The 26,202-nt window shown below is 45.2% G+C and overlaps 1 protein-coding gene across 1 annotated transcript; it reads right to left on the bottom strand.

Annotated features, from left to right (window-relative positions):
• Window positions 1–315: 315 nt before the first annotated feature.
• Window positions 316–21,338, bottom strand: SCTR (secretin receptor). The gene is made up of 13 exons (XM_010575116.1): window positions 21,294–21,338; window positions 17,250–17,376; window positions 12,462–12,572; window positions 8,452–8,555; window positions 8,053–8,150; window positions 6,939–7,071; window positions 5,592–5,745; window positions 5,440–5,500; window positions 4,830–4,899; window positions 1,975–2,066; window positions 1,743–1,881; window positions 1,518–1,559; window positions 316–497 (listed from the first exon to the last, which is right to left on the bottom strand). Exons 1-13 carry the CDS (start codon window positions 21,336–21,338, stop codon window positions 321–323), a joined length of 1,353 nt encoding a protein of 450 aa, XP_010573418.1. The 3' UTR covers window positions 316–320.
• Window positions 21,339–26,202: the final 4,864 nt, after the last annotated feature.

Raw genomic sequence — 26,202 nt, 5'->3', positions numbered from 1 at the left:
TAGCCTGGAACATGTTGGAGAGCCACACGGAAAATGAAAGGTCACATTTAAGGTAGAAATAGCAACTGAAAAATATTGGTGTGGAAAGAAACACAAATGACTGTGGCCAGAAACCCAAGGAAGAGCATAATGTTTTGGCCCCATTTTGCCTTGCAAAATAACTCTGGTGCTACACAGGATATAAATGAACAGATGTGCTTCAAGAACCATTGATCTACAGCCAAGTCCCGCTTTCGGATACATACACAAGAATCCCAGCATGGTCCGTGGGACTTAACCATGTGTATCTGAGCATGGAGGTATCCTCCAGGTGTACAGTGTTAAAGCACGCTTGATCTTTGGAGGGTTGCTCTCCTGTGCTCTGGTGGGCTCGACCTCACCATCTGCATCTCTTGAGTTAAGCCACTTCCTCCATTACTCGCTGAGGTGCTGAGATGCTGACGCAAGTGTTTGCTTAAGTGCCACTGCCTCCATTTTCTCTGAACTTCCAGCTGAACCTAGGTAAAAAGGTCACAAAATACTTAGTTAGCTAGTTTATCTTGGAGCCCTGCATTGCAGAGAGCAGTATAACAGGAAAAAGAGAGCAGGTTACCTTTGCCAAGGTTTGGATTTATTTATTTAACCCCCAGTTTAAGGGGTTAGGGTAGGGCCTGTTTCTTGTCACTTCTAGTGATACTGTTGTTGCAGCCACACAATTTTCTGGTAACCTGTTTTTAATTGCAGGTGAAACTGTTGACAGAGTCTAGCTGGCCTCAGTAAGTGTTTGGTTTAGATTTTTCCAAGATTTTTATTTTAGTTATAAAAACGAGACATTTTGGCATTCTAAGGTAAAAAAATGAAGACTTTCTTTTCAAAACAACTTTTTCTGAACCCGGTTAAAGGATTAGTCAAAGTATTTCAAACCCCTCCTCCATTTCAAAGTGACTTTTTCTTCCAAACCTAGGCGCTAATTTTTTTTTTTTTTTTTTCCTTCCAACAATCTCAGGATCTCCCAGTTTGGATAATGTTTCCCCCCACCTCTACCAGCAGCATCATTTCAGAGTGCAAGTTCTAGCTCAGAAGCCTGGGAGTTATCATATGACCACAAAGGAAACGGTCCCTCTTCCAAAAGCTTTACCTCATTAGAGTCCTAATAAACTTGGACTGGATACAGCTTTTGATAAATTCCCTCCCAAGGATCAAGCAAAGAAAACAGCCATGGGATGACAGATAATAGCACCATACATCAGAACCAGTTAATTGTCAGTGTGACCGTGTGCAGGATGGTACTCCTACCCTCCATTCCCAGACAGTAATAATGCTGATTTACGAAAGGGCTGCAATCGTTGAGAGGTGAAGTTTGCATCTGGCATACAATTACTTAGGCTTGCCAGGTCTAGGAGGTATTTCACAAGTGACATTAGGTAGCTGGGCAGAAAACCCTCAGATAAAACATGTAATTCATTGGACAATGTATCCCACTGATTAATGAGGCATGCTTGAGCAATAAAAAAGAATGTTATATACACAAAACTCACCTCCCCATTAAGAAAACAATAAAGTACAGCCACGACAAAGCCCTAAAAGATAAAAGAACCGTGGTCACAGAATTAGAACTGCAGTTTCAGCTTTTGAATGGGGATAAGGCATCTCAAGGGAAATCAGACAGCTTGGTTTTGCCATTGGGACTCTGCTCTGTTGCAGAGTTATATGTTACACCTCTTTCTCTTATTTTAAAGAAATAATAGCTTGTCAAATATTACCTGGAATGATCCAAGAGCTAATTCAAAAAACAGCTGAATTTCCATTGTGCCGCTGCTTGCATCTTCAGGGAAAAAAGCAAAGATGATGTAGTGGACCCCAAACAGAGGGATGAGGAGGAGTGTTGACTTTGCAAGTCTCCTGAGAATGAAAACAGAGGGGAAAGCCAGTGTAGAAGGAGCAAGAGGAGCTCAAGTGGGCTCACGTGGCATAGCTGCGGTTTAAGGGACATACTTGTATTGGTTGAAATCACTGCTCCGTCCTTCAGGTGAGCTGAGCTTCCTCATCAAGATTCTTAAAATGTTGACAAAAAGAATGAAATTAATCTGAAAAAAACAAAAGGAAGGACGTGAAAAAAAACTCAAACAACAAAACCAAATGCCCAGTAACCACTTATGTATTGCCAGGTATCAGCAGAGCCAGTCTGGGGTGTTTTGGCTGAGCAGGAGGAGCTGGGGCTGGCCTGCCTGTGTCCGTGTCCCTGTCCCCATCCCAATCCCTGTTCCTGCCTCTCCAGCCTGCCTGGCCATCCTGGGCTTAGGTGCTCACTGCTTTCCCCACTGGTTTGCTGCAGCTTTAGTTATGGGGCTGATCAGGGCTTATTACCCGGGCAAATCATCAAAGGGCAGGGAGATCAGGCGCATTGGTAGGATCCCTTCTGGCTGTGGGGTTCAGACAGCCCCTGCGCCGTCTGGCCCCACTTTGGATGCCGGGAAAGGGGCAGCACTGGAGCTGCCGCTTGCTAACTGGGACTGCAAATGCCCTTTGTTCCCTGCCAAAAGACACAATGTGGTTTGGGTTGATGGAGGCAAAGTAGTTAAAAGTGGGGACAGGAGAGAGTCAACACAAGTTCTTCCTTTTGCATTTTCCCCCTCTGCAAGGGTGGGTATCACATAAAAATGCCGATCTGCTGCTCAGTTTGGGCAAAGGTGAAGCAATAGCTGTTTCTGCTCATTTGACCCTCAGGCAAAGAGTGGGAGTCCAGGGGAGGCAGAGCCAGCCTGAGCGGGCATCTCCCGCATGCCCAGCGTCGAGCACCGGGGAGCAACCCCGGTTTTATCTGCCCTTCGCATCGGGGCTCCCGACATCATCATCACCCTGCGCCCGCACAGCCTGCCGACCTGCACCCGCAGCCCTTTTGCAACACCCTGCACGGCTTCCCTCCGCCTGGAAACACCATCGCGATGGGGCATCCTCCTCTGCGTGGCGGCTGCATCCTCTTCGTGGCGGCTCGGTATGTGCCGGTGGGTGTTGGAGCAGGGGCTCTGAGGTGGGGGGTTTCCCTAAGACAAGGGGGTCTGCTGTAGACGGGACAGACCCAGGATGTCCCTGGGTTCCCTAAATTGTTGGACGAAGAGGGAGCAACTGTAGGTGCGCGGTCTTGGCTGCTGGGGGTGTCTGGAGAGGGCTGGAAGTTTGGGGAGCTGGGGAGGGGTGAGGAAAGGAGCGGAGCTGGGAGGAGGTAGGGGTGGGGAACTCCAAGGGAAGACTGAAATATCTGGGAGGAAAAGGAGGTTCAGGGCTGGGGATTCTGGGGTTTTTAACCCACTAGGCCAGGCAGCGTAGGCTGAGCAGGATTTGTGGCTGTGGAGAACCACTGCGGCGGGGGGCTGGGGGGAGCTGCCCGCCGGGAGGGATTGCCGCAGGCAGCTATGAATGTTAGCCTAGGAGCACAAAGGAGTTTATCGGTGTTGATTTTCTGCCCTTTGAACTGCTAAAGACTGTGCGCTGTGAGGAATAAAGAGATTAGATCTGAATTCTGAAGGTCTGGCTGTTTGTTTGTCTGTGGCTCAGGGCTTGAGAAAAGCCTCTTTTAGGTAAAGAGGCAGGGCCTGAAGTGACTAAGCTAGATGTGATCAGGATTTTGAGGAAACTTGGAAGGGGATAGCTAGTGGTGGCCGTCAAAAGATAAATTAAGATTGCGCTTTTTGCCTTGCAGGAATGCCTGGGCTGCCTTGTCATTTAAATATTGCCCAGTGGCTCCTGGAGGGTAAGAGTTGTTTCATTAAGAAAAATAAATGCGGTGGCCTCGTTAAGTTGATCCTGAATCACTTGTGTGGTCTTCTGCTTGTCTTGTGGGGGCTAAGGATTGCTCAGTGGTAAATGGGAGCAGAACTTTAACCCACCACCTCTGCTGCTTGAGTTTCCAAGAGAGCGTGCCAAGTGTTGCAGTTTGTGTTTTGCAAACATAATGGCTCCTGCTGGCAACACAAAAAACTCAACCAACCCTTGGGTTCTCCCTTGGAGTGTCAGCGGGTTACTTGAGAGTAACTAACAGTTCACATGTTTCTGTACTACTATCTGTAGTAGTACAGAATACTATCTGTACTACTTCAGATAGATCACTGCAGAGTGGTCTGCCCCCCAGCATCTCCGTCGAGCAGAACAACTATCTCCAGGAAGCAGCTCCAGCCCCTTGGTACGTAAGACTCTGAAGGTGAGCACCAGCAAATGCTCAAACCATAGGTGCTGAGTATTGTATGTACCAAACTGTTCTTGACATCGCTACTGCCTTGTACTGGGCAAGTTCACACTGAGGTTCAATGCCTATGCCTTATTTCAGTAAGCAATGCCATAATAGTATAATTGCAGTCCGCTAACATATGGTGCGTGCAGCCTGTGAGCTGCTTTCATTGCTGAAAACAAAAGCTAATGGTCATGTAAGACAAGTTGGTTTTGGCTTTGCTGAGAGGGGCATTGACCAGGAGACACAAAGGCGATTGTACTGAAATGTACAGCCACTTCGTTTCTCCTCCGGAGCCTTCCTTGAAACAGTCCAAAACAAGCTTCCACAAGCCAGCCAAGTTCATATGAAATCAACAGGATGTGGAAACCTGATCTTCTTCAGGCTCTTGCTTCTTGGGAGGACACTCTAGCTTTTCTTGTGAACTTAGCTTCGGGGCATTAGTTACTGACTAAATCCTGCTGAGTATAAGTTGCTTAAGCAGTAATTCATGTGTCACACCAGTTCAGGCACATGTCTAAGAGCAGTTCATTAACACACTTCTAAAGCATGTTGAGTAGATGATCTCTGACTTCACAATATTTGAAAATACAGTTTGAATCTGCTTGTCCCAGAGAAGACTTACAAAAATAGACAGAACTACAGGGCCTCTAATGATCCACCAGGTATTGGCATTAGTGTTAATGTCCCAACACCTGTAAAAATAGAAGAGAAGGTGCAGTCAGTTACCAAAACACTGGTGTCTTTTCAAGAGGTTTAGTCTGTTTTGCACTTCAGATAGACCCCTATTCCCCTCTACGAAATTAATTTCCTGTTCTCACTTAGCGGTATAATGTTTCTGACAGAAAACTGTCTACCTGCGCTGGACAAAAGTATATCCTGCCCTTAAAGTACAACCACTGTTCAAAATTTTGGAAGGGGGAAGAGAAAAGAACAAAGTTTCACTGATCAGAAAGTCAAATACAGATGCTGAAAACATCGTGGGCTGAGTTCATACTTGAAGGCTACCTCCTACCCTTGAAAATGCTGAAATGAAATTTGAGGCTTTTTCTCAGATTGCTCAGCTGGACCTCTACTCCCACCCACACCAGGATCCAGGCTTGTAGCACAGCAGGGCGGTGGTTGGTTTGCTTGGCTGCCAGTGGTTAGAAATGAGCAGGACCCCGTGGAGTAGCCTGCGCAGGGGCTGCGTGCTCCCCCCGGCATGCCACCTTCCCCCCCTCCACGCAGCTTACCCAACATTTTCATGGAGTTGCCTAGCAGTTGCCCATGCAGCCACAAACACGGTTGGGGCACCTGCAATTGGAAAAGCTAGTTACTGCTCCACAAGCCCATCCCAAAGGCAAAACAAACTCACAGTTATTCTTACTGAAAGGAGAACCAGTACCCCATCCGAGGGCGATGAACTGCCAGAGGAACTTCCTTTCCGAGAAGAAAGAAATAACCAGGAGAGTGTGGAGGTACAGTCCCTCCACGAGGAGCCAGCTGTAGTTAGACATGATGCAATACTGAAAGAAGACCATGGTGAGCTTACACCCAGCCTGAGGAAAGAGAGGACAATTAGCTTCTGCCTGGGTTTGTATCTACCTTCTAACAAAGAGAGAGCTGTAAATAAATCTTGGGAAATAGAGATTTTATAGCAATTAGGGGACTAAACAGGTGGCCTTGAGACAGGCGTTCACATGACAAGAAAGCAGGACTGGCACTTGTAAATGCATTACTCAACTGCCTCACTAACAAGAACCAAATGTGTCATGGACACATGGGTTTGGGTTACTGTCTCACTTAGAGAAGTTTCACTATCATGACCTTATTAGTATCAGTAGCACTAATATCACCTTAGAGAAGCACATGAATGTATTTGTTAGTCTTTTTTTTCCTGAGAAAAAGGGTCAATAAAGACAAGTTAAAATTTGCTCAAAATGTTCAGCAACAAAGATCCAGCAAAACTGGGGAGGTAAAAGGAAAAAAAAGCCTTTTTGTTTTGTTTTGTTTTGTTTCCCTCCCTAATTCTTATCTTTTGGTTTAAAGCATTGAACATAATCTCCAGTGGTCCCCCCGCCTCCTCCAGTTTTCAAGATATTTTGCTGCCAAGAAAAAGGAAAAAACTATTCAAAATTTGGGAGGTTTCTTTTCCAGGTTCTTGGGGTGCAAACTCATATCTTGCTATCAGGGTCTCACACTGTAGTATGAGTCAGCAATATTTAATGTGTTCTCATACTTTTCCTGCCAGCCCCACCTATCAGGATCTAAAATCCATGTAAGCATCTCCACCCAGGTTATGTATCCTGTGTTCACAGCCTGAGACACCGTTGTTTAGGCATTTCTGGGTCAATGTGCTGAACTCCTGGTGTCTTCTATGGCCATCAAGTCAATGCAATCAAGAAGATGAATGCAGGTGTCTACTTCAGACTGACCTGGATGCCCTCTGCTCCAATACTTGTAAAGGCATTTATAGCCAGGAGGAACCGCACCTGGGTTTCTGCATGTATGCTCCAGCCTGGGCTGCTTTTGTGTCCTCACACCACAGAATCCCCCCAAACAGGGAAATCTCAGCCAGGAACAACACGCAGGATCGAGCCATGGAGAAGGGACAGGGCATACCTTTCCTCTCCTATAACTCCTCATGCTGAATGGAAAGCTGAGACAGAGATTTCCTTCCCTGCACACTAGCTACTGCTGGGATCCTGCTGGGAAACTGAGGTGTGGAGCAAGCTGGAAGGCAGAGGGTTACCGTGTATGCCCCACAGTAATTCGTGTCTTCAGAGGAAAACAAGATGGCATCCTTGATGAAGTTGGACGAGGCTCGCAAAATGAACGATGCGAAGAGGTGCATGTGGATGTAGTTCCTTGTACAGCGAAGTCTTCTGTTACAAAAAGAGAGAAAGATCCTGTGAAGTTACATTCCTAGCCAATGCAGGTAGCTTGTGGCTGTGAACAGCAGGTTTCAATCCTTATTAATGCTAAACTGACAAATTAAGAATGCTGTTTTTCTGTCTCTGAAAGGAAGACTAATGCATTTCCCAAGAGGGATAGCCTAGAGAAGACCTTAAAAAGCTGAAGTCACATCTGCTCCACTCAGGTACTAAACCAAGCTGAAGGTTGCCGCAAGAATTGCGATTTCACGCCAAAATGCTTGATCTAGTCTCCCTCCCTCCTTTCTGGAGTAACATGAACCCAAGGTGTTTATCCACACCTGGGTGGATTTATTTGGTTTGCCTGCACAGTGCACTTATGCCTGCAATGTTTTCTGTATTAAATCTCCACATAATCTGGGTCTGGAGGCCGTGCAGCCTGAAGACGAGTTTGCAAAGTAGCTGGGGTTCCTTCTGCCCAGAGGTGCCACCCTGACACTTACTGTAAGGAAAATTAATTTCACTGAATAAGCAGCAAAGTACAAATTCCAGGTTATAAGGATGCGTGAAGATAAGCCGACTGTCAGGTCGCTGCTGTAAACCTGAAACACCTCCCCAGAAGTCAGTGCAGCAGCACTTGGAGCAGAGTTTTAGCCACAGTCTCAAGTGGGGAAAAGAATAGCAGGGGGAAAGACACTCTGCCCAAGGGACACTGAAGTCATGGGAAGACCTCAGCAGAGAGGTGGTCCAAACGCCAGGCTGCAAAACACATCCAGCTACATTTTGGAAAGGACAGGAGAGCACAATATGAGGAGCAGCCCTGACATTTTCTGGGAGACAAGACTCAGAGATCATTTTTGTCACTGACTTCTGTGAAGGTTTTTCAGAAACACTTAAATTTTTAACTTGCCCTGAAAGCCAACAGAAGGATCTGTGTCGGCTGAGATGACCAGAAGTCCTGGCCAAACACAAACCAGAGATGCTTCTCCTCACCTAAAAGAGACCAGGACCGCTAAGGCTATCGTCAGCGTCACGAGGGAGGTGCAGTATCCGATGGTGTACATGGTCTTCAGAGTCATGAAATAGGAACGCTGCAGGGGAACATACATTCACACCTTAACTTTTGACTGTCTGGTAGAAATCAGCCCATACCAAGAGAAATGTGTCTTGTCTCCTCCTATTTAACAAATACATTTTCTTGTAAAATCAGCTACTGAAGCTTTACCCTGAGCAACCCATTCTGATCATTTGGAGGAAGCATTTATACCGAAAAACACCTGTAACAGTAACCCCACCTGAGCTAAATCATAACATCATTCAGTCTCTCCTTAACGTGTTCCTCCCCCAGGGCCCCAAAGCAGGGAATCTGTGGTTACAGGCACTCAGACTCACTCTCGCCTCGTTTGTCGTGTCATTGACATTGTAGCCACAAGCGATATCAGGTCTCGGATATGGGTCTGACCAACCCTTGCTTGTACAGTTTCGGTAGACAAAACCTGTGTGGTAACAACAAAAAAAGACAAAACCAGGTGTGATCATTTCCAGTTGTATCTTTGTTCTCCTCGGGAGTCAGTCATCAAGGTGTAGGGTCGCTCCAAGCGCAAAGAGAATATTTCCCCCCAGGCAGTGCACTCTGCATAGCTGGAGGTGAAATGCAGCTGAGCTAATTATGTTGATTCTTGCCCGGTGTACTTGTGTGGGTCATAATATTGTTTGCCCACTCAGGGATGACTGTGATGGATGTGTTTTTATTAACTGCAACATAAATAATACTGTTCGGTACATCTGGTGTTTCTTGGCCAGTATTCCAGGATCAGCAAACACATGACTTGTTCAATCACAGATTCATACTCCATGCAAATTTGATACTTTCCTGAATGCTCCCACCTCTTTACTGTGGTTTGTCATGGTCTGAAGAGAACACAAAACTTTAGATGGTCACAGATTTTTGGTGAGGTTGAAATGAAAACTAAAAGGCTTCTCCCCACAGCCAGGTCTGGGCATTATCTTACATTGTTGATTTCCTTGCTTACTTAAAAATTAAAGGCTAAGATGGGATTCCCCTCACTTAAGTTAGACTTCTGAAATCTAAATGCTCGAGTCCAACTGTGTCCCTCGTGGCTGTCTTTCTAGTCAGTGGAGAAAAAGAGCCATTTGCAGAATTAATCTCATTTTCAGACAGACATCCACGGAGAGCAGTTTGTCTGACCGACTTCTGCTAGGACGTCTGACTTTTAGACTCCTAAAGCTGAGTGAGATGGATCCCCAGCGAGTTGCATATAGTTGAATAGGACAGGTTTGAACATGTCTGTATTCATGTTTGACACTAACGTGGAAGTGGGAAGTCCTGCCCTACACACCTTACAATCTCATTGGAAGAAAATGACCCTAGCAAGCATGTAGATTATGCACTGAAGAGAAACTTTTACAAAGAAGTAAAACCACTACCCGCTGTCCTAATCACATTAATCTATCAGGTAGGAGCCACTCTCCAGAAACATGGAGTGAAATCCTGGCTTTGCTCCAGTAATGGCAATACTAGCAAGGACTTAGGGCCTAAAACCAGCAGCCCTTCTTAGTAGAAGCCTTGCCAGAAGGCACCATAAAAGTCTATTTTTGCCCACACATTTCGCCATGGGGACTCTAGGGCATCCAGTTCCTGCAAAACATCCCCGCAGTGTTGAGGGAACAGAGAGAGATGCACATGCAGCAGTGTTTGGCACTGGTTTATGCTCTTTGGAGCTCTGCTGGGACTGTCAGGACAGAGTCAGGGCTCCTGCTACCTCTGGGCTAATCCTGGTGACCTGAGAGCATGTCTGCACTTGATTTGAACTCACCGCCGTAGAACTGCAAGGCACAGCAAACGTGCTGAGACCTCCAAGTGGGAAGAGCTCTGGGTGTGTCAGTATCAGACTGTTACTCCGATGCTTTTATGAACATCTTGTTCCAGCTTAGTATCTTTGAAAGGGCCAGGCTTGCTTTTAAGCCAGGTTTTCTATGCCCTGATGCAATGCAGCAACAACACGAGAGAAACAGCTCTCCCAAACAGTTCTCCCCAATTTGCCTTGGCACTCAGCAAGGGAGTGGTATGGTGGCAAATTCTCTACTTCATCTTATTAAGACACATATACTTAACTCAGAGCAGAGTGTTGTGCTTGTAAACATGCCTGTAACTGTTTTTTGCCTGAGGATGTCAAAGTAGATCAAACAAGAAGAGGTGAAGTTCTGTGTTGGTGTGTGTATGCGATTGTGTTATATGCAAAGCATGGGATATTATGGAGGGCATATTGATGGACGTGAGCAAAATTTTAGCAATGCTACTTGCTTATGGGTGACACACACACACTAGGGAAACTGCAGCATGCCCCACTCAGAGCAGACTCGGGGTCTGCAGTCTGTCTAATGATCGGTGCTTGGTATTTACTGGTGCCTGGGAGGCTTTGGGAGTTGCCTAGGCAAGGGGGAACACTGGCTAAAGGGATGGCTGTGGAACTGAGGCCATCTGATGTGGCCTTCTCCTCTGCCTCTGAATCCCCACAGTTGTCACACCTTTCCTCGTTTCTTGCCTGAGACACAAGGTGCAGGTCTGGATGTGAACTTCAGTTATGTTACTTGGCTCCAGATTACTTTGTTTCTTTGGTCTCTTACGTGGGAAGGGGCCAGACAGTCTGGGCTGCAAATGCAAGTCTAGATGTCAGCACAAAGCTCAACAGCACTGAGACAAGGGTTTGGTCAGAGCTCAGAGCTATCTGTGTCCCTTAATGTATGGCTCTTTGGCATTTGTGGCTGCCCATTTGCTTTGTAAGTGGTGAGGAGAGAAAACTTGCCTTTTTTTCAAGCAAACAGATCTTTGTTTTTCTTTTGCAAAATTGCTTAAAACAGGGGAACGACTGTAGCAGTAATTAAACGCATGAGTCACAAGCCAACCGCAGTACAAAATCAGAGAAGAATGTGGCTATGAGAAGGAGAATAAACTATTGCTGACTTTGACCCAAGATGCCAGATGCAGAGACCAAAATAAGATGCAAATGCCAATGGAACGTCTTGGGTTTCTGTGTTGAACACTGTGACTTTGATTATTGCTTATCAGAAGTGGTTCAGCTCTCAGCTTCTCGATAAGAAGGACAAGTAAAGTTTACTGCTGTTAGACTATCTCCAAGATAACGCAATGCACATTTGAGATCTAATTATGACCTTTGGATGTACAAATTCCTGTTTTCCTTCCCGGTACGAAGGCCAGAGGCAGGGAGCAGTTCCCTCTAGTGGCTGTACCAGCAGGGATTTCATTTAATGCATTTAAGGGCCGGTATCACTATGTAAAGATTTGCGATTGCATGCCAGACAGATGATTTCTTCAGCGATCTGTGTCTTTGTGTAGTTTATCCTCTGTCTTTAAACCAGATTATAGGATTCAATGGGCAGCTACTGTTTGTGTGTACGGAAAACAGCAGGGTATTTATTTTAATCTGAATGGTTTGTGTCTGATTTTATTTAAAAAGCACTAAGTGCTTCTCCTCTGACTTATCTAATCTTTATTAGACAATCTAATACTTTGTCTCCCATTCCTCCCTCCATAAAATGCATCTGTCTGCTTTTCTGTAAGTACTGGACCTCATTAATCCGTGTCCTATAACTGAAGAATGCAAAACCCTCTTCTGATTTGAATCATTAACTCACTAAAGAGAAATGTAAGCACATTTCTTGGGCATTGCTGAAAAGTAGAAATGAACAGAAAGCAGGCAGAAACTCCTACTTAATGGCTCATGATTACTGTAGCATACTGGGAATAAATTTCACTTCATTTCTATCTTAGAAATCCCAGAAAAAGGACAACAAACGTTGCTTCAGCTCATCTCTTTTGTACCACTCATGTGGAGCCTGTCACAGCCAAGGGATGAATCCCCAGTGCAGATTTCCTCTTGATGGAGGCAAAAAAGGGATCTTTTCCCTCTACTTGGCTGGCTGTTTTGCCAAAATTTGTATGAACTTAAACATTGTGTGAAGTTCTGTCCCTGTCAAGCTCAGCTGAGATCAGCCACTGGCTCTAGGACTTATTAGAAGGGGAAAGACAGGCAAAAATACATAAACACAGAGAAAACTGTGGAGAAAACTCTTTCCCTTAAGAAACTATGCTACAAATCTGCTTTTCAGGATAGCATTTACTTGCTACACTTTTCTCCACCTGGCTAAGAAAAATAAACACTTAAAACATCTTGCTACTTTGATTCCAGGCTTTCCCATGTTTAGCTTAGTGTTAGAAACAGAGCTCCTAAGTGACCATTGGTCTTTAAAAGAAGCGGGGACACAATTTCACTTCAAGTTCAGACCTGACAGTGGCATCTTTGTAAATAATATATTTCATAAAAAACACCTGGGCAAGAAAAGCATATTTTCAGTGTTACCTTTCTTCCCAGTCAGCATCTGGAAGAATTCAGGGCAGTGAGCATTGACAGTCTGTCCCACAGCAGACGAAGGCCAGCAGCTCATGTTATCCCACATTCCAGCACATCTGCCTGGGGGGGCAACAACGAAACACCATGCAGCATCTCCCAGTGACAAAACACCATGAAACTTCTCCCAACAGTGAAACTCTATGAAACGTCTCCAAGCAACGAAACACCATGCAACGTCTCCCAAGGGCCACAGGAACAAAGATGCTCGGTACTCTGGAAAGCAAGTTGGATAAGACAGAGCAAGTCCTGCTGAGACCTGTCGAGACCTGGATGGGACAGAGCAGGTCCTGCTTGCTTCAAACCAGCCCCAGCAAGCTCCAGGCCCATCCCACTCCGGTCCTTGTCTCCAGTGGTCTCTACTAGCCAGACAAAGAGCAGCTCGGGGCATTGCGAACTTTGCATCAGGCCCTTGGCTACCCGTCTCTGTTCTGGTAACTATTGAATGGCCCTGGAAAGATGAAGGAAACCAGATGTGACTTTTTTAGCTCACTTTTCAGTTTTCCTAAAGTTTCCACTTTGAGCCACCCTAATATGACTTTGAGTCACCCTCAAGAAAAAGATACAACTTGCCTAGGAGTTTAAACAGCTTCAGAATGATACTGGGGAAAGGGCAGAGAGGAACAATATCAATGTAATCCTTGTATCACCATAAATACTCCTCTGCTTGTTCATCTCTTTCATTATCTATAGCCAAGACTGTACTGGAGTGAATAACGCCAACAGACCACTCGCTGGGCTTGGCTGCAGGTCTCAGTGGCTTTTCTGCTGCAAGAGAGCAAAACTTTGCCAAGCTCTCACTCCCTGGGACTGTAAAGGGAAGGTCATCACATTTACCGACCAGGGCAAAACATGGATACACACCAATATTCTGGCAAAATCTGCCCGTACTGTTGTTCTTTCCAAGGCCAGGCCTCTGACAGTTGGAGGACCCATCTCAGAGCAGCCACTGAAGCTGGAGTCCCGCTGGGTTCTCTGCAGGCATGAGCCTGTGGCTCAGTTGCCCTCCCTGCACCCTCTGCCACCTGAGGCCTCTGTCAGCTGCAGGGACTGACTGACACTGCCCAGATTCACCCCATTTCCCTCAGTTAGGTGCAAGGGCTGCTTATTTTAAGGCCGGGCTTGTCATGGTCCCCTCCTACAGTCAGGGTGTGAGAGAGGCTTTTCCAAAGGCTTGTCTGTTTTGCCTTCTTGCAGGGCTGGTAGAGATGCATCAGGGAACTGATGGTCAGTGGAGCACAGCACAATGGTGGCCTCAACTTAGACATCTTGATTGGGTGCTAGAAGCAGGCATGAATGAATTTTGGCCTGTGGTGCAGAGCATTAACAGAGAAGACCTACAGCTGATGCCCTTTGTGCTACAGAGAAACTGCAATCCTGGCCTTTCTTATTTTGCTCTTCTCCAGACATAGGCTGAAATAATTCAGGCTGTTTCCCTTTTGCCTCCGCTCACTGTCATTGGTTTTAGCAAAGCCTTCTCTGTGGGTTTTGTAACGTGACAGCAGAAAAAAGAGGCCACTGGAGCATGCTAGGACCACCCCACACCTGGTGGGTCCTGGCATGTGCCGAATGCCCTACACGTTCACTGAAAACAGAGGGGAGGAAGTGCTGAACGCTCTCTTCAAATGCTTCGTGCTTTATAAGGCCAGCCTCCATTAGCCCAACAAAAATATTTACATTTCTAGAAATTTATTGATTCATCCTGCGCAACAGTCCTAGTGCCTGGAAGTACAGAGCTTTTCACAGCCAGGGCACCTCAGCTCTGGTGTCCTCCCTGTACCAATGTTTATAGGACTTGGTAACCATTTACTTAAAAGCAACAGTTTAATGGCAAATGAAACATCGCCTTGGGTGATATTTATGCCCAGCCATGCTGCGTTGTTTGGGTTATTGAACCTTCATGCCAACGCCACTGGCATAAGCCCCCAAATCAGACTCTGCACAGAAAAACCTGGCAAAATTGTGATGTTGGGATGGTCTCCGCCCAGGAGGAGAAAATAAAAACCAGACGAGCCATTCCACCTGCAGGTGGGCTTCTTGCCATTCCTCAGGGAGCAAAGCCAGTGACACCCACCCCTACCTAGCTAAAGAGCCTCCTGGGTGGAGGCAGAGCCCAGCAGCACCTCCCTGACATCCCTGGGCTCTTTGGGACCTCCCTCAATTAGCAAACAGAGCATTCCCCCCACCAGCAATACACAGTGTCACCACGACCAGAGGTCCCAGACCTCCAGCAGCTTCCCTCCCCTGCTCCTTGCACTTGAGAGAATTATCCTATCTTCGCTTATGCAAAAGAAAGAGCATAACTATTGAGTTGGGTTACATTAATGTAACACTCCTCCCTTCTCCAAGCTAATGGTGTCGCAAAGGCAGAGTCCCTTTTTCCTTATACTGCAGGAGGGTAAGAAACACTTACTGCTCAGGTACTTTGTGCCTGATGCACCAGCAACTAATCCTGTGTGTTTGTGCCGTTTTCACAGAGGTGCGAGCACTGCAGCAGAGACAGTACCGTGGAAGCTTGTGCCCTGCTTTGCCCTTCTTCCTGCCTGCACCAGTCAAAGCTTCTGGGGTAGATGCAGGAAGGATGGGGTATGAAAGGCAACCTACTGTCTGCAAAGCCACATTTCTCTCTCCCTGCATGACCCACTGGGGGCATGCACTGAATCCCCAGAGCTTTGTTTCTCTCTTCTTCAAACTGACGTCCCTGTATGGGATTTTCTGCACACAGACCTCAGATGTGCAGATAATCAAAGGCTGGAGGTATTTTCAGATGCATTATTTCCCAGAATAAAAGCATTACTCCATAGTTTACCAAGGTAACAAAGCCTCCTTGAGTAGAAGACCAGCAGGAGGAAATTCCTGGTCTCTCTCTTTGGGTGCCATTACTTGGGGAAAGATGTGCATCTCACCCCTCTTTATTCTTCTGGGGTTTCACTGCCAGGAGAAGGTGTGTTTGCAGAGTTACAGAGACAGAAAGGGGCTTAGTCTCTCTGGCCACTTTCAGCTTAAACTTTTCTCCTATCTGGGTAGCCCTGAGCCCACAGCAGTATGCATTGTTTGATCTGACTTGCAGAGTTACGAGGGCAATTTTGACAGCCATTGGAAATGCTTTCTCAAAGATTTAACACAGTCCTGTACTTCTCTCTCTGTAGATTTGGGGACAGTGGCACAGGGAGTAGAATTATCCTGTTTTAAAATTTCCAGTAACAAAATGCCTCAGGGGAATTTCTAAGATTTGGATCCAACTTAAAACTAGATTAAGTCTCTGCTGAAGAGCTACTACTTAACTGAGATAAAATGAGACCGTCTGTAAAACAGTACTGCCTGCTAATGCTAGTGCTCATTCACACCTGCATGGTCCTGTGAAGTTTAACTTGTTTGCATCTTTGGAGCTCTGGTGCAGAGGAAATGCAGAGCTCAACATTAGACCCATGTCACAGGATCAAAGCAGAAAAATAGGTTGTCAAACCACCCTCCTCTTCAGTGGGGGGCAACAGGGAAGGAAAGAAACAAAACTGATTTATTCATACCATCAAAATTCTCATATGCAATGAGACAGATCTGTATTCTGGAGTATGTGGCAACCTGCCATAAAGTACCCTGCCACTGCTCCATAGGCATAATACCCTGAAGCTGTGCTCACACCCATCAGTCTGCAAGGCTCACAGGGATAAAACAAAGACAGAGAAGAATGCTAGGCATCTGAAGAAACCAGGCAATAGATCCTCTCTCTGAGTCCTGCCCTTGGGCCAGGTCATGGTGAAACACTTCTGTATCTCCAACCCTCTCTGCTAGAGAGGAAGTATTTGAAACTAAGAAAAAGCCTCAACTCTTGCTCCACACGGCAGCTTATCTCTGGCCAGGACACCCTGCACACACACATCTCATGGAAGCTCCTTCACTTCCCACACTGGTGAGGAGCTTGCCATGTCATGGTCCACAAAAGGCACCCAGAAACAGTTCAGTCTGCGAGATGCTGTGAATGACACAAACCCATCCTTAGTGGCGATGACTGGTCACGCACAAAAAATAGTGACATCTGTTGCCTCCATGCAACGTACTCTGTGAGATGCTGACCCAGCTGCTGCCTGGGGGAGCTAACAGTTCATAGGCAAGCTTCAATAATTGCTTGCAGTTATTGCGCTGAGACCCCTTGCACATGAATGCACTTGCTCAGCTGAGAAAGGAAAGCTGTCTGCATGATGAGGACTCAGTACCACAAGACCTTCCCAGGCCAAAAAACTCCTTTATATGATGATAAATGCTCTCTGAAATGCAAGAGCTCTGTTATGTGACAGTAAGTTAGAGCAAGGAGGAAGCAATGAGGACCTTCAGGCCAAGTGATTTAGATGTTGGCTGCTCGTATTCATTGATTTTGAAGGCACATATAGTTACGTAAATTTGCACTTGCTGGGCTGACTTTATAAAAACACCCTTGTCCAAGATAAGAAGAATTCCAAATCATCTGCAATTTGCAAGATTTTGTTGCTGGTGTGCTCCCCAGTTGTGAGGACTGCAGTTGAGCAGCTGAGTTTGAAGGCTCCTACGACTCTTCTGTCACAGTAAGGTCAAAATCCCACTCTCAGAGCCTTGTAACAGATCTTACCTGGTTTTCTGCTCCTAAATGAGAGATGCATACAAGGTCCATGCCTCCTATGGGAAGGAGTGTGGGGGTATCTGATCTTGAGGCCACCCAGCTCACTTGAGAGCAGTTTTCATTGTGCACATTCATTCAGCCTTTACCTGAGCTCAGGAGCAGGTCGTTTTCGGCCGTTCTGTTCTTCGCCTCCAAGGAGAGAGTCTCAGCACAGTTTTCTTCCTCCTTTTTCAGGACACTCAAAAGGTCACAGACAGGTGGGACAGCTCTGATCTGCAAATTTTAAAAGCAGTGGAATAATTTTTCCTCTTAAAACTTACTTCCCCTTGACAGGATTTACCCTTCTTATGCTCCCATTCCCCATGCAACCCTATCAACTGATTGTGGGCAATATTTCCTTGAAATACAGTCAATTTTCCTAATTAAGTCTGCTTTTTTATAGTAGCAGCCGGCAAGCACAGACTGAGTTTCTGCCTTCTCCCTTTTGCTGACATTACTGTTATTGAGAAAAATGAATGTGTTATTCTGCTATATTAAGTACATGAGCAGGATGCTCTTCCACAAGACCGCAGAAACATCAAGGACACTGCTGGACTGTCATAGAGCAACAGAGAATTAATTACTCGCCCCTGGTAGTGTTAAACCATAGACCTGGCAGGTCATTTTCCTGGGCACAAGTGATTCAAATATGTCCACTGGTTGCAGATCATCCAAGCCTGTTTCACTGCTGCTGATCAGGAAGCTGTAGGAGCCAACCTGCAAGCAGAATCTCACCCAGATTTTTGCGAGAACCTAGACAGCAATTTGTCCTAAGGTCATTTTCTCACCTTCCCATATTGCCCCATCCTCCTTTCTCACAAGGCAGTGTGGAAATGTTAGTCTTAACTCAATCCTGATGTAGCAATTAAGTGCGCAGTTTATATTATATGTAACTGGACTAAAATGAATGTACGAAACAGCTACCAACTGTTCAAATTGCATGTATTAAAAATCATTGCAAAATGATTTGCAGGACAAGGTCCCAGTTGTTATGTCTTGCAGTAAAAAAAGTGCTTTTACTGTTTTTGCCATTTTCTATTATTTTTGACAATAAAAATACTGAATATAAGCAGGTTCCTATTATAACAAATTATCTAATTCTTCCCTCATGAACAAACCCAAAAATCTTTATAAATTCCCACTGTAGAACTTATATGTAGATATATATATCTGCATAGGTATATGCACACACATACTTAAAAGATTAAAAGTGAGTCATCAGGATGTATTATTTGAAAAGTATCAGATGATAGATTTTTTTCTGTACTTTGTGTAGGAAAAGTTAATCCGGCAGCATCATATTACTACTCAACCTAATCAATCTTGTAGCATTGCTGATCACATTTAGATTAGATTTAGGAGAAAGAATGATCACTGAAAAGCTTGTAATGAGAACTATTACTTTTCTACAATTAAATTTTAGCCTAACAGACATCAGCGACTATATTCCCATTCATTTCAACTGGAAGTATTCTGGGTATTGTATTTCTGAACAAAGTTTGATCTTTTCAGCAGCATATCATGCCTCATCTAATTGGTTTGTTGTGTTTAAATTCAGAAATCTTTCTCCTTTGTCTTTGTGCATCACGAAATAAATAAACTAAAAACCATTAGGTTTTGCATAATGTAATGAATTTTCTGGAATCACACATGCAAAGAATTCAGATGAAATAAACTATCCTCTGATGCAAGATTTAAATGCATTTTTAATCCATGTAATATTTGAAAAAATAGATTTTTAAAGTCCATTTAATCTTTGAAAAAAATAGAAATGTCTGACTGGAGTAACATCTCTAAAGAAATGTAATTGCATTTATTCAGTTGTTAGCTGAACATTGAATTTGATAATTTCTAAATATAGACAGTTTCTTTTAAACATGCATTATTTATCATTCCCTATTGTTCCCTATTTGATTACCAATAGTAAAGCAATCTAGTACATTTTCAGAGTTCACAAGTACAAATGTGACAGTTAAGACCTACAATATACTTCTGCTGTAGCAGCTCTGTCCAAAAGTCGCCTTGAAAACACATTAAAAAACAGTGTTAGTGCTGAGCATTTGAAGTAGCCAACAGACCCGGTGTGGTCTGCATGTGGGTCGTTCAAGTTGAAACTGAACTTATGTAAAAATAAATGCTAGCAATCAGATTCGTAACGATCTCAGAAACAGGAAAACTGTTAATCTGAAAAAAGGCTATGCGTCTTGTGGGCACTGCTTTCTTTCAAGGAACGTAGGTCCTAAGAAAGTTTTTTTTTTAGAAAGAGATTTAAAGTCTGCGTTATTTCTTTACGGCTAGAATGAGGGTGCATGCTTTTAGCACATTCAGCTGTGAAGACAACCCTGATGATCTGGTGCAGCATTATTTTCTTACATAAAATGCGCTGCTCAGGCAGGAATATGGTATAGTTAATGCTTACAATTACTGTTTTACCCCCCAAGTGATGTCCACCCTATTCTTCTGATCAGATAGATACCACTCCCTGGTAATAAACATGGGGGTAACAGGATTTTAAACCCAGAGAAAGCAGAGAGCCTCCGGGTGCTGGTTTAAAGACCTTGTTTTCCTTGGTCAGTCTTTGCCGACGCTGGCATCCGACGGGGCAGGCTGGGCATGAGCAGGGCCATTCCAGGTCCGGCATGGCTGTTTGCCGAGCGATGCGAAATCCCGCTTCCCATGCCACGGCCAGAGAATCCCGCTCCGCTACCGACCGCGCTCAGTCTCCCTCATGTTTACCGTCCACAACCGGGAGCAAGCAGCCTGCTCCCGCGCCTTGAAATCGAGGAGGAAAATGGGTTCCTCTACGTGCCGCTTCTTCATCTCTTCCTGAACAGTTCGCTGAAACAGCTCACAGGCTGTCAGATTTTTTTTGAGGGGTCAAGACATCCTCGTACTTTGTTTAAAGAAAATATAAGATACCAAAACCATTGCAAACACAAATAGCTGTGATAACTAGATGTCCAGAACGGGCAGAAAGCTGCAGTTTGTGGTATTGACAGCAACAGCCAACTACAGTTTTTAACATGTGAAATGAATGGATCTAAACACTATTTAATATAAATAATATTTGCAGCCACAGAACTCACAGCCATTTAATTCAAAAGTAAGTGGTTTTAGTTTAATGGGAGGATTTAAAGGAGAATAAAAGATGCCTGGCAAAATCAAAATATGTATTTTGAAGGATTAGAAAGAGAACAAGTGGAAGGAGATGCTTTCAGTGGCACCCAGAGCAATGACATCTATTTACAGAGTCCTTCAGGCATTACCTAAGAATAAGAAACCAAAATGACAAGAAAACCATCACAGTCACTATTTTAATTGTGGAAGATGATTAAAAGGCAAAAAAGTTTGCAGACTGCATTCAGTCTGCAATTAAAATGTCTAGGCAGAGCTCAGGTTTTCTTAGAGTGTGAACCAAATCCCCCGCTGGGACAAATAGATTGATTTTTCCATTAGTTGCAATGAAACAATGATTTTTTACATTTGCTGAGAGTTTGATCCTTTCCCAACTTCTCACACCCAGGCTGGACACATTTCAGTCTTGATTTTATATGCTTTCAAAATCTGAATAAGGTGAGCAGCACCTGGAGATCACAGCCCAGGTTCAGCTGTCCTTCCCAGCCGGTCTGAGCACCCAGAGCTCAGCAGTGACAATCTGCCACATAAATTCCCAGTAAAGTGGTAAAGCTAAAAGAAAGAAACCAAACTTTGTGGGTCAAACATCACCTTGTATTCCTTCAACCTGAGTCAAGGGAGGCATTGGTAGTGGTGGGCATTCCCCCTTAGGGGATTGCTTGCTGGCATAAATCAGCAAAGCTTCCATAAATGGCATCAAATCTTTTCTCCTTCATCACAGAACCTGCTATGTTTACCAAAGCAGGTTAGGAACACAGCTGTCTTTATGTAGATGGGGAAACTGAGGCACACTGCTGTCTTTATATAGATGGGGAAACTGAGGCATCCAGCATCTAGCCATCTGGCCACTGTCAATTAGCGCAGGAAGCAGCAGAAGCAAGAATAAAATAAAAAAATCCCAGCTTCTACACAGATTTTTTTAAACAAAGACACCATGACTTCATGAGATAGAGGTACACTTACTCAGACTACATGTGATTCCATGCAATTGGGAATAAATAGCTCTGAGCACCTACCAGGACAGCTGAAATCCAGAAGATGATCACCCAGATGGTCCACATATTCAATCACAGTCTGTTTCCTTCATCCCTCGTGCACCAGAGGTCACCGGGCTGTCTGTATGCTCTCCAGCGTGGCTCCTAGCTCCTTTCACTTCATCCCTTTCCCTCCTCACTTTTTTTCCTTCCCAGCTTTGACCATCCTTAGCCAACGTTTCTCTCCAGCTGCTGACCTCTAGAGAGCATCAGCAATGACAGGACGGCCCCGTCCACCCTCCAAGCTCTCCTCCTCCTCTGCAGAAGCCTCCTGTCCCAAGAATAACAGCACCTCTGTTGAGCATGTTCCTACTATCGTCTGCCTCCCTTCCCAGCTATTATTCACTGTTATCGATGGGTGTCGCTGAGGAATGATCATTCCTCATGCTCCCATGATAAGGGACCAAGCAGGAGTCCCGTGTAAGATGTCAGCCCCACAATGGCAGAGGTAATCAATCAAGGGGAAATACAGCCCTGGAGTAAAAGTGCCCTGCTGAGAAACAGAGTTGGAAGAATGTGATTAAGGCTGCCTGCACTGCTTCTGCTCTCGACAGCTCTGCACATACCTCCCGCAGCAAGCACGCATCCCCAAGAGCCAGAAATCAGGAGGCTGGCAGAGCCTGCTGCAGGAGAGCCGGCTACCCATGCCTCCCACCAAGACCAGGCGAGCACAGCCGCCGGAGCTGAAGACGACCTCGAGCCTGGGGTAGGCACCAGAGAAAGGGCAAACAGGGGATCTGCTCTTCCCACCCCTTCCAAAGAGGACTCTAAACACTCCCTGGACTTCACCCTCTCGTCCAACATCCAGATAAACAGCCAGTCTGATGTTAGAGGTTGCAAGACGTCATCGCGTTTGGATCCCTGTGGTACCTCGTTGGTGGGATGTAGATTCTACCCGTCCTGAGTTCCCCATAGGCAGTTCCTCAGCAGTCCCCTGCCCTGGCAGCATAGCGCTCTTGTTTTTTCCAGGTTTTGTTTCTGTGGCAAAAGTATTGTAAAGGGGCTGTATGCTTACCCTGGCTGCGGACTCCCAGCTGCCAAGGCAGGCACTCCAAACCCGTGCTTGCCAAGTTCACTTGTAGCACAGTAATGAATATGGCTTCAAAAAAGAGCTGAAGTTTGCATCGTGCACTAGTGCCCTTTCTCAAAGCACTGCAGTCCTCAGTTTGTCTCGAAACATCTTTTACCGCCTATTCCAATTTACCACCACCCATCACCCCAGACAGGTCCAATATGATGAGGCGCTGCCTAGAATGCAGGTGTGCTCCAGATCTACCAGTAAATTCAATGACTACGGCCATAAAACATATTGCTCATTACCCGTGCGCTGAAAATCCAGCCATTGGATTAAGCAAGTCATCTGCTGAGCAGCACAATGAAGGAATCCAGGTTTCCTAGCGAGTGCTGCCCTTTCCCATGCCCACTCTGACCACGGTAACTCCAGCTCAGCTCTGTATGTGCTTCTTAGGACCGTTGAATTGCAATGCTCTCCGTTTCCCCACACGCCACCCTCATCTCTCCCCAGAGCAGGAGTCAGGCAAGCAGCAGTATTTGCTCTGCCTCCATGCTACGTCTGTCCTGCCCAGCCGCCCGGTTTGCATGTGCTGACTGCCCAGCTGCCAGGCTCACACAGCATCGTTTCCCTTGCAGAGGGCAAATGATGCAGTCTTCCTTGCCCCCGTCCACACTAAGCTTGCAGTAACTTTCATTTCTTGAAGAGCTCTGCTTTCCCACAGAGTTTGGCTGAAATTGGTCAAAGGGTTAAACAGATTGTTAAAAGGGGGTCTGAGAGGCAGCCAGACAATGTCATCACAGTCGTCTGAAGAAACCACACTGGCACTGCTGCATCATCTCAGTGGGGCGCCAAGTCATTCTCTCTCTTCCTTTGGCTGAAGGAATATTTTATTATTCCATTCATATTGTAACAGCTTCCCCAAAAGTCACCGCTCTTGCTTGCGTTTGTGTAATCGAGGGAGCTTTGCTCCTGAACGTACTTCTGAATGTGGGGCATTTTCTGAAATAGGCAATGGAGTTTCGCAGCGATGATCTTGGATTTAAACACCAATGGTGTGAATGAAAAGCCCAATATTTTGTGACCGTCCCATTATATTCATGCATAGGCCGAGCATTTGAAAGAAGCTGAACGCAAAATAAAACCTGGAAAATTCTCACCTATGCAAAGCATTGCTTGACTAGCAGGGCAGCAGCTGTCATTGCAGCGGAGCAGACAGCACAGGCTGGGAAACCTAAGAGCAGCAGCAGACTACAGAGAATTATTACGGAGAATTCACATATCCTGAAATGAGGTGTTTGTTTAATTAAACAGTGTAGCATTGCACGTGGCTGTGTGCGTCTACCTTTATTCTTATTCAGTATATCCATTTGAAATTGGTCACAGCTGGAATTTCTTTCAAGTCTGTAATCTAAACCAAAAATGAAACATCAGAATTTGTTCATGAAATCTTGAAAGACATTTAATTGTAACTTTAGGAGTAAATAAAAGAAATTACTTTGCTTTGTATTACTCTGATTGTAGGATTGTTTACTTATCAAACACTAACCAACTTTGATGTTAAATATTTATTTATTAGTAGTTAAAATTTCCATTAGTGCTTCAGTCTAATAATTCATTTTTCTCCCTCCTTTGCTAGATAATTAAATTGTTTGTGATGCCTCTATTGCAGCTTGACAATCAGGCCATGCATTTTTCATCTAATATTTTGAATATAGAGATAAAACTGAGGTGAGAATCACCTATTTAAATCCTAGTTCACAATCTTTATTTATACTAGCCTTCCCAAGGAAATCTGCAGATTTGTTGGGTGATAATCCCCTCTTTTCACCAACCTTTTCCACTGATTTGCTACCTCTCAGGAAACCTCACAGAGTGCTTTTCCAGAGGTGCCTCATATTTAGCTCCTTTGATGTGGAAGTGGAGATGGATTCTGGTTTACACTCAACTATCACTGTCCAAACAGACAGAGGTACATGTGAATTGTGTTTCTGTGGGAGGAGAAATATGTTAACACGCTATTTGCTGTACTATGTTCCCACGGCCTTTTTCTTGGAAATAGGAACAAAAACCCAGCAAACCCATAGACCTTAACAAGTTCACTGTGGGAGACTGTGATTAAGGTCTGGAGCTGGCAAGTCTATTTTCAGTGCCAAACTGTGCCACGCAAAAAACTTAGTACTTTGCAGAGACATCTCCCCTTGCCCTGGGGAGCCGATTCGGGCAGCCTAGCCCCCTGCAAGTCTCTCCAGCAGATCCATTCTGCAAGAGAAAAGAATTTCAACCACCTCCCCAGCTTGTCAGGTGGAGAATAAACTTGGTCTGTTTACTCAGCTGAGGTGAATGGACAGTTTGGAAAAGCACTAGCTTGCTTTCTCCCCTGATGTTTGAAACGGTCGAAGCCCCACCGAAGGCAGATAGCTGCGCACATGAAGCTACGAGAAAGAGGTGCATGCACCCAGAAAAGGGAGGCTGAGACAGGAGGTTTGGCAGGCAGGAGGTGTTTTAGATACCCCTCCGAGGGGTTGCGCGCCTTCAGAGTGATGTAGCACGCTGGGGCACGTACAGAGGTGAGGTGAGGACCAGCTCCGAGAGAAAACATGCTGTGAAATGGTGGGGCAGTGAGCTGCTGGAGTTCACACGAAGCTGGTGTAGAAGCTGATCCTGAACTGTCTCCAAACCCAGCTTAAATGCAGTCACCGCTGGGCATCTCTCCCCAGCCTCATCAACGGTGTAGGCGTCATTCTTTCCTAATCAACAGCAATTACATTTTACTAAGTATGGGAACTACGTTCTGGGGGCTGAATTTTATGATCCAAAGTTCTTCCTTTTTCATTCAAGCTGAGCGTTGCACTACTTTTGGTCACATTTTACCTCTATGTTAGAAAAGCTGAAAGAGAAGAACTTTAATTCTTCAAGTATGTAAGAAAAAAAAAAGTTTTGGAAATATTTCTGGCTTTCTATATTAAACCTATATTTAAGACTCATGAAAAAGCAGGGCTATGAACACAGTTTGTCCCAAACACACTAAACAAACATAACGCACCCATGGCAGAAGGAGCCGGGGCAGCCAATACTCTCAAATGTATTTTTGATGTTACCTAATGCAGGATATCAGTGCAGATTTCTTTGGTGTTCATCTTTCTCTTTGGCTCCTCCACCGACTCTGTTGGGAGTCTGGAGGGCTTACAGGTTTGGGACAACACTTATAAGGGATGCTAGGGTGTCTTCAGCAAAAGAGGTTGTGTCTACTCAAGCCAGCAACACTGCTGTGTTTAATCCAGCATTTCTCAGCCTCATCAATCTGTCCAGATCACCTGCCTGAAGGAAAAAAAAAAGAAGAAAATTCTGCTTTCCTTTCCCTTCTCCCCTGTACACATGCAGGTAAAAGTAAAATAATTTATGGGTGGTAAGAGCAATACAGTGAAAAATGTTTTCAGGATTATGTTTCAAGGGACTGCTCTTTAATACTGAAAAGTGAGAATATACAGGTAGTGGAAAAAAGAGATGGTCTTTTTTTAAAATACTGTAATAAAACTTTCAAAGTCTGTTTTAAGCCAATCCAGGCCCCGATGGACACTGCGCGGTCCCGGCTGGCTCCGCGCCGCCTCACCTCAGAAAAGAACTTTTATTTGAGCCTTACCAAGGAAGAACAATTTATGTGTTAACAGACGAGTGTTTTGAAAGAAAAAAACACCTCTGCCGTGTCTGCGGCCAAACTGTGGATCCTGAAAACGACGCTTACTAGGGGGAAAAAAAAAAAAAAAAGGAAAAGTGGGGGGTTTTTTTTCTTTTTTGCACTTTTGCCGTCAAAGCCAGCTGAACTGCAGCTGACGGGATCCCCCCCTCCCCGCGCGCCCCGAATCGGCGCCTCCGAGC

This window comes from Haliaeetus leucocephalus, unplaced genomic scaffold (genome assembly GCF_000737465.1).
Source record: "Haliaeetus leucocephalus isolate CR32 unplaced genomic scaffold, Haliaeetus_leucocephalus-4.0 Scaffold451, whole genome shotgun sequence".
In the NCBI taxonomy this organism is placed as follows: domain Eukaryota; kingdom Metazoa; phylum Chordata; class Aves; order Accipitriformes; family Accipitridae; genus Haliaeetus; species Haliaeetus leucocephalus.
This window is presented reverse-complemented; position numbering and strand designations above follow the sequence as displayed.